The following is an 8,916-nucleotide window of genomic DNA, read 5'->3' on the forward strand; positions in this document are numbered from 1 at the left end:
ACAAAACTGCAACAAGATTTTTTCGTAGTAATTCACATTTTACGACAGTAACTATTTTTAGTTTACGCATTGCTGCATCCATTTAAAAACTGAAATAATTGAAAATTTAAATTAGAGTATCTTGTTGTCTTCCATACACCTTCATTAATATTCTCAATTTTTTTACATTATTTATATCACGTTTATTAAAATCGATGGTACAAACAAATTGTTGTCAAATAATATTTTCAATTTTAAATTCAAATTATTGAATACCATTCCGACATATTTGCTGCATTTTGCATCCACGGTTTAGCTGAAGCGTTACTAATAAATCTTTTTTTTAAACGTTGTATTTAATCATTTTATTACAATAATAAGGTGATGAAGTATTTAAGTTTTCTTTTAATTTACGGTCTAGGATAGAGGAAAATGACAGAAAGACATTTTCACAAATTGTCGGTGCACAAGAAAAGTGACACATCTCAAAAATCCTCATTTTTCAGGAGAACGATTTTAAAATATTGTGCATTTTGATCTTATAAAACGTAGGTACATTTTCTAGAATGTTACAATTTTACTTGACTGATTTGATCAGAAAAGGTATGTTTTATAGCATCAAAATGTACAACAATAACAATCTTTTAAAATCGTTCTCCTAAAAAATGAGGATTTTTGAGATGTGTCACTTTTCTTGTGCATCGACGAAATGTCAAATTGTCGCGTACTGTTGGTTGCCTACATCTCTACATTCATGTTCAATTTCTATTCAATCGACAAAGTTGTTATTAACACAACAATAATAACCCATTAAACTAATATTTACATTCACTACAAACCACCGAAACCATCAATAATTTTTAATTTCTGCAATTTTATTGTAATTTTTTAAAATGTATTTTACCTATCTGTCAACTGTTTGTAGAATTTCAAAATGTCACCCATAGGTAATTAATTCGCATATATTATATTCATTTAGTACCATTTAGAGTCTAATTCTGCAAACTAAAGGTTTATTTGAAGAAACTATTAGATACTGACAGATAAAATTGTTTCGAGTGTCATATTGTTGTCAACAGAGTTGACTTCAGTAAGAATGTCACTTTCAGCAATTTTCATCTTGGACAGCAATGGCACTGTCCTGATATCACGCGATTATCGCGGAGACGTGAAAATGGAAGTGATCGAAGAGTTTCTTCCACTTTTGAACAAACACGAAGATGCTGGGATTGCAGCTCCCGTAATCCATCAAAACGGCATTTCATTTGCATACATCACGTGTAATGGCTTGTACGTAATAAGTGTAATCAAAAGAAACGCCAACATTGCTCTGACTTTCACCTTCATGTACAAATTTATCAAGATAGCTACGCAATACTTCGACAAGCTCGAGGAAGAGAGCATCCGAGACAATTTCGTGATACTGTACGAACTGTTGGACGAAATCGTGGACTTCGGGTACCCGCAGACCACAGATTCGAAAATCCTTCAGACCTACATCTTCCAAGAGAGCTACAAGCTGAAGAGAGCGAGTTCTGTGCCGGCCGTGGTGACAAACGTGGTCTCGTGGCGGCCCGAAGGAATAAAGTATCGCCGGAACGAGCTGTTCCTCGACGTCGTCGAATCTGTGAACCTATCGATCAACTCCAAGGGCGCCATCCTGCTGAACGAGGTCTGCGGTTGCGTAAAAATGAAGGTACATCTGTCCGGAATGCCCCAATTAAGATTAGGCCTGAGCGAGAAGGTTCTCTTGGCGATAAATTCCCACGAGCTGGGCCAAGATCCGACCAGCTTCGAAGACGTCAAGTTCCACCAGTGCGTCCAGTTGTCGAGGATCTCCGACAAAAACATTTACTTCATCCCACCTGACGGCGACTTCGAACTGATGTCGTACCGCACGAGTACCGACATTAAGCCGTTAATCTCGGTGAAAAGCAGAGTGGTCCAAAACTCCTCCAGCAGGATCGAGTACTTGGTCAAAGTGGCGGCGCACTTCAAGACCACCTCGACCGCGAACAGCGTGGAGGTGACCTTGCCGGTGTGCCAAGATGTGGACTCGCCGGTTTTCAAAACGTCTCTGGGGTTAGCCACTTACGCTCCAGAGAAGTCCGCGGTGGTGTGGAGGATCAAGTACTTCCCCGGTGGTACCGAGAACTTTATGAACGCACAGTTCAAACTGTCGTCCATTAAGGGCGAAGAGAAGCCGGACAAGACACCAATACAAGTTAAATTTATGATTCCATATTTTACTGTTTCTGGTTTACAGATTAAATTTATGAAAGTGATAGAGAAGAGTAATTACAAGGCTCTGACTTGGGTACGATACACTACTCAAAATGGAGAGTATCTCGTTTCCTTCAATTAGCCACATCCTGTCTTTAGTATTAGAGTATTTATGTTACAAGCGGTTTAATAAATTAATATTACAGAAATATTTGTCACATTTTTACGACAGGTCCTCCAGACTGTTTGGGTCGTCGATGTTGTTGTTGTTGATGTTTACGTTGATGGAGCCTCCGTGGCCTCCGTGGTTGGACGTGTAAGTCCCCGAAAACGACGTGCTCTCGAACGTCGAGTGAGGACCAAAAGGATTCTCGACGCTTTGTCTGAAGTCCTTCAAAACCATGTCTAAAACGCAATTTCATCAAGTGTCACTTCTGACAGTACTCTACTCGTACCTTGCGCGTCCATACAGTAGATGACAGTAGACAAACTCTTCTTGTCTTCACTAGTTCGGACAACCTTCTTGCAGGCGGTAGTCAAGCTAGGACATTCCCGGTCGAAGCATTTCACTCCTTTATCTGCGACAAGCGAACTGTCGTCTCTGTTTTGACTCTCTTGCGTACTCACCTCCAGACAGTTCAGATTGCGTCAGCACTTGAGCGATGACAGCCACTAATAACACTAAAACAATTTTTCCTGACATTTTCTTAAAGTGAAACCGATTTTGATGACTAGCTGTGGCCAACTGACTACTCCAACGCCTCGCACGTATTTATTTATTCGACGAAATCCTTCGTGCTCTGACACTTATCATTAGCACCCCGGTTCAAAACAAAAAGACAAGAGTTCACGATATTACGTGACATTGAGGTTTTCAAAATAAATTCATCGAAACATCTAGAATTTGTTTACAAAAATTTCGTATTTGTTGATTGGGTTATCAGCATTTTTGTTTCGAGACTCCTCAATGACGAAGAATTTAGAGCGACAATAAGCGATAAGAGAGTGATTGTTGGTGGATTTTGAGGCTAATGGATTGACTGTTGGTGTAGATTTCATTTCCCTTGAAATCGAATTTTTCTTGCACGCTGTTCAGATGTTTCTTTTCCACAAAAACTTACTTGGGAGGTTAAAGGTCAGCAAAGCGACCAAAACAATCCCGATAGACGACCTTTCGTGACGGCAACATCATTTACAAGAATTGTGCTGTGTTTTATGTAAATTATCATTAAATCATAAAATGTAATCAAATATTTATTTATTACATTCACCTACGCAATTTGTGTCTGTTTTTGAATAAAACATAACTGCCTTTTAAAGCGTTCCATTGCAACACCAAAAAACCGATAAAATATTCATCGCGAGAGCTAAACCGACTAAAACACCAAGTTTCAAATTGTTACGACCGACTAATGCGGAAAACTATTTTCACATTTCCATAATTCTACAGAGACAAAGTTTCAAAATCTTCTCTCGGTGAATTGCGCTGGTTGAACATGTAACAAGTCCTTGGGATTGCAATTTATATCTCATTTTTTGAGAGACGAAAAACGTGGTCGATTCAATTCGTCGAGAGCCGCTTCCAAATTGGCATTTTGTTTCATATTAATTTTTTGGAGCTGTTTGCATTGAGTGTTCATCATCGAGTCCATTACGACGGATGTAATTTCGTTTTTCATTCGGTCTTATTGAATTGAACGAGCAGGTGGACGAAACGATCGAAATCCTTATATCTATGTGCACTGATTCATGACAGCGAGAAATACGAGAAAGAAAAATATTAAAATAATTGTGGTTATTGTAAAAAAATATATATTTCAGGAGTCAAATAGAATAATCTTGCATCATCATTGCTTTTTATTATGCGTGTTTGCAACAACTTTGCCACTTCTGTTCATGTCTTCAGAGCTACCAACAACACTGGTTGACAAAGTTTTTGTCACGTGAAAAGTGCCTTATGATTCTTACATATTTTGTTACCCTCAATGTAGATAAAAGTGCAGTGGAAATTTTTTCATCATGCATATAACGATTATTTTGACTTGTCATGCTTTGACTGTTTAGATCTGACACGCGTTATACTGTCGTTTTGACGTGAATAATATCTATAAGTTTTAGGTTTTAGATGTGGATTGCCAATCTCAAGGTCGCTTAAATCTTATGATTGAACTGTACTTTAATGAGAAATCTGTCATAAATTCCAAATATCTTATGAGCGCGCCTAGTTACTTTTCCTGGTAGTGCCAACCTAACGACAAGTCCCCAATCCACATCTATAACGTGCCGACTATAGTACAATAGTACCTAGAGTAACTTAACTAAGTCATGTACTTGCTAAAGAAATGTTTCAACCACTCCTTCACTTTCTGTTATGCGTGTGGCAGGAGTAACTATTAAAGATCAAAGGTGCAACTTTACACCATTCATTAAAGAGCGTTATCATTTTTATTTTGGTTAGAAAGTGGTCGACTAGGACAAGAGTTTGGCCACTGATATCTGTTGTACAGGGTTATTCTAAATGATTGTAGTCGAAGTAGGCCATGCCCATGTTATTACGTTTTTGCCGCTTTCATGTGAACTGTCAGTTGTGTCGCTATCACTGTCATTTTTTAGGTGAAAAGTGCGGTGATGAGAATTTTATTTATTTTTGTTAAATTAACGATTGAATCCAGAAATATTGAGTTGTTCTACAATCAATTTTAAAAATATTGAGTTGTTTTGCACCCAATTTAACACATCATTTTGATGATTTTTTTTATGTGGAGCGGCAACCATAAATTTTACATTCAGTTTTCACGCCTACTTCGACTACAGTCATTTAGAATAACCCGTACATACAACATGTGGTGGTAGATTTCTTATGGGACGGACGATGGTTCCGGTCGTGTGTTTTTTGCAGATCCAATGGTTTGGAGAAAACCAAAAGATCTCTCAACAGCTTGTTGTTTCAGTGTAACAAACACAACAAGAAGCACATCTAAATCCAAACATATTGTGCAAAATATCTTAGTTGCCTTCTGCAATGAGATCAGTCCTTCGCCTGTTCCAGAATCTCCAAGAAAAATTATAACAAGCGATGATGACTCAAACACTAATGCCATCAGTCAAGAAGAAGAAGAGGATAGCATCAACGCTGATCGCAATTTGAAGCGAGCACTTCTTCGCGTGAGCTTCATTTATTGGCACAAAAATACCTTAATGACTCAGGGGGTCATTCACGAAACTCAGATAATTTGCAAATCGTTAACAAAACGGCAAATGCAATGCTTCAACAATATCAGTTGTCATGGTTTTGAATTTGCAGTGCCTTATCGAGCATTACCTGGTTTCGTGAATGACCCCATTAATGCGTGATATAAATTTGCCCAAAAAGCAAGAGGACCTTCTAGGATCCAGACTCGAATCTTCTCCATCGTGACACAAGAGGGGTACTTTTAAAATCGCCAGGACGATTTTTTTCGCAAGAAAGAAGTTTAGTACGAATATATTCTAATTATGTCTACTCTGTAATGATGGTACTGGATCATGGACATGTTACAAAAGAGTGGCATTTGTTCCCAGACTCTTGTAAAATTAGTTTGTTGTGTTCTTTTTCGCAACGGAAATAAAATTCCTTCCGTGCCAGTAGTCCATGAAAGAGTATTGTGAAAATATGAAACTACTTCTGGAAAAGATTCAAAATAAGAAATATTTGTGGAAAGTTTATGGGGCCTTGAAAATCATTGCTCTTTTAGCTGGATTGGAGCTTGGGTATAGGAAACTTTGTTGATTCGTGTACGTATGGGTGGGATAACACACAGAGAAAAAGTCTTTATGTAAAGAAGGAGTGGCCGAAACGTAAGACACATACTCTAGTATAGAAAAAGGTGTGAAACACTTCAGACCTGAATATGTCTATTTGCCTTCTTAGATATTAAACTAGCGCTTAAGTACATAACATTTTTGGTTTATAATACAAAAATTTCCGATAATAATGCGGAATCTGGAAAAGTGCCCCGAATGCTTGCAGCGTTTCCATGTTGAATAGCAAGGGAAATCCTCTCGAAAAGGGCTTGTCAAGGCAATGCATCGAAACAGCGATGGATTTTATATTTGAAACAAAATTTTTCTAGATTTAATGGCGCTAAAATAAAGACAGGGATTTTTGTAGGACATCAGATACGAAAATTGATGAAAGACGAAACATTCGAGTAGAAGTTGAACCCACTTGAAAAGCGTATTTTTGGGAATTTTGGGATCGAGATTTAGTCCTTGAACTACTGAAATCCTACAAAGCGAGGACATTTCGAGTAGGGAAAAGGGGTATCAAGGCAAGTGGAGTTCCAATATGCTGACTGGACAACTAATACTCAAGAATGACGTTCCCAAGCAAAATACACTAGGAAGTCATCAGCTTTTTAGACAACTTGTGTGTGGTCAATAAATTTATAACGGGTGACTATTAAAATTTTCACTTGGAGTTGGCTTTGAACGAGTTCTTATTTTTTCTGTTACTTTAGACACGCGCAAGAACGAACGACAAATGTCAGTCAATACATTTGAAACATAACCAAATTAAGAGAAAAAACATTGAAATGTGAAACTTGTCAGTGTCTAAGGCGCAACGGAAAACAAAGAATGATCCATAGCCAACCAGTTATCTCGGGTGTATAATTTGTTTACAATTAAACTATGTGCCACTAATAGATATTTTTATGTATTAAGGGCGTAAGAGGGCTTTTATGACCTGAGGTGTGATTTTGAGCCTGAGTGATAACAAGGGCTAAAAACACGCTTGCCAGTTGCAATTTGCGGTTATAAATTCATTAACGAAATGATGAACGAGGTTGAGAAAGCGGCAGAAATGAGTGTCCATTATCTAGTAATTCCCATTCGGGATTAGGTAGTTTAAGGTAAGTAGCATTTTTTTTCGGAATTTCACGAAAAAGATTTTTTACTTTTATTTGACATATCTTTATGGCCCACGGGCATAACATGGTCCGTGGACCATAAAGAGACGTTTATGTCAAGAAAATGTGTGCATTTGTCAAATTATGATATACATAATCGTGCATAAAAAACTTTTCGTGTCACAAAAAACATTTGAATGGAAGATAAAATATTTTTTCTCCAACCGTTTTAAAAGTGCTTACCTACTTTTAATACCGTTTTCTGTCACTAAAGTTGATGTTTTTGTAACTGTACAAAAAAGTTACGTGTTTAAAGCAACACTTTTACCTCCTAGGATTAAAAGTACGCTTTAAATTTTTAAATGTACAATCGCGGGCAAAGAATACTGGTGCAGTATGTACAGACACTTCCAAAACTCAATCAAAATTTGAGTTTTGGAAGTGTCTAGGTATACTCGTAGTAACATAGTGTACCAGTATTCTCTAGGCCCGCGATAGTAGCTGAGTTTCGTGCTTTTCATGATATGGGTCCTTTACGTGGTTGGAGAAAAAATAGTATGTGTCATTCTGAATAAAAGTGACTTTCTTTGACCTGCAATTATTATGGCTAGGCTACGCTTCGCCTCGCTATGCAAACAAATGGCCCGTCAAAAAAGTGCCACTTTTAATCCTAATAAATAAGTAATAACACTATCTACGAGTACTATTGTGAGTCGGTGACGAAACTAAATGATCTGGACCAAGTTCGACAATAATTATTTGTTTGAAACATTGTTGCTTTTAGTCTCGGTGAGTTTGGGTGGACGCTATAAAATTATTATACAAAATCCTGCTGTCTTTATGATCGATTGACACTGAACCGGAATACTTACTACAATCTTTTCTACATTGTCCTGTTTACTGGTATTACACTTTGTCTACACTACTTCATCCCTTCGGAAGAAAAACATCTAAATATACTTACAGAATAAAATACAAATTATGTATCGACATTGAGCAACTTAGCTTTCAAAAGACACAAATATAAAACACATTTTAATTATTTTCCAATCATATCTTGACGAATTTATTAGACGCTTCCTAAGCTACACAAATCTAAACTGTTAGTCGATGTTAGTTTACATTTTTTTAAAATCTTATCGTATGGGCTAATTTTAGTTACAGCGTGATTCGGGAGTTGTAAACCATTGCGCAATTAATTTTACATATTCGGGGACTTTTCTTTATTTCCTGAATACAAACACTTTGTACTTTGTACTTTGCAATCAATAAAATGTGAAATAAAATTCACATTTTATGATTATAATTTATTTCACTTCATGATGTTCTAGCAAGAAATTTAAAAATGTTTGTAGTTACTTTAATTGCATACTCTGCAGGAACATTATTAGTAGTAAGTAATATTTGTAGCAGCGTTAGCAAGGAGACTATCGCCAAATCAGACAGATATTATAATATTTTTTTGTTTGACACTGCCAGAATTTGAGATTTTTTCCTGTGTGAACAGATTTTGATAAATGTTACAACTTGTCAAAACGAAACGTCAAGCTAATTTTAAAGATTTTAAACGATTTGGAGCCTTTAAGAGACTCGTCGAACAAAAAAACGTCGTATTCAACTCGTTCGTGTGTAAATTGGGCTCTTTATGGCACTCGTGGGCCTTTAAACTGGCCCATTCATGCCATAAAGAGCCCAATTTACACACGAACTCGTTAAATAAAAAATGTAATATTTTAAATTTCAATTGAAATTAATGAAACTCGTGCGTTACTAACTATGTAGTTTTTTCAAAATTTAATTAATTATTTAATAGTTTATTTATAAT

The 8,916-nt window shown here is 36.7% G+C and overlaps 1 protein-coding gene and 1 pseudogene across 1 annotated transcript; one reads left to right on the top strand and one right to left on the bottom strand.

Annotated features, from left to right (window-relative positions):
* Positions 1–541: 541 nt before the first annotated feature.
* On the top strand, positions 542–2,411 carry LOC138130480 (AP-1 complex subunit mu-1 pseudogene; annotated as a pseudogene).
* LOC138130488 (uncharacterized) lies at positions 2,205–3,018 on the bottom strand. The gene is made up of 3 exons (XM_069046993.1): positions 2,830–3,018; positions 2,658–2,780; positions 2,205–2,607 (listed from the first exon to the last, which is right to left on the bottom strand). The coding sequence occupies exons 1-3, from the start codon at positions 2,903–2,905 to the stop codon at positions 2,426–2,428; spliced, it is 381 nt and encodes a 126-aa protein (XP_068903094.1). The 5' UTR covers positions 2,906–3,018; the 3' UTR covers positions 2,205–2,425.
* Between the last annotated feature and the right edge of the window lie 5,898 nt (positions 3,019–8,916).

The sequence above is a fragment of the Tenebrio molitor genome, chromosome 1 (genome assembly GCF_963966145.1).
Source record: "Tenebrio molitor chromosome 1, icTenMoli1.1, whole genome shotgun sequence".
Taxonomy (NCBI): Eukaryota; Metazoa; Arthropoda; class Insecta; order Coleoptera; family Tenebrionidae; genus Tenebrio; species Tenebrio molitor.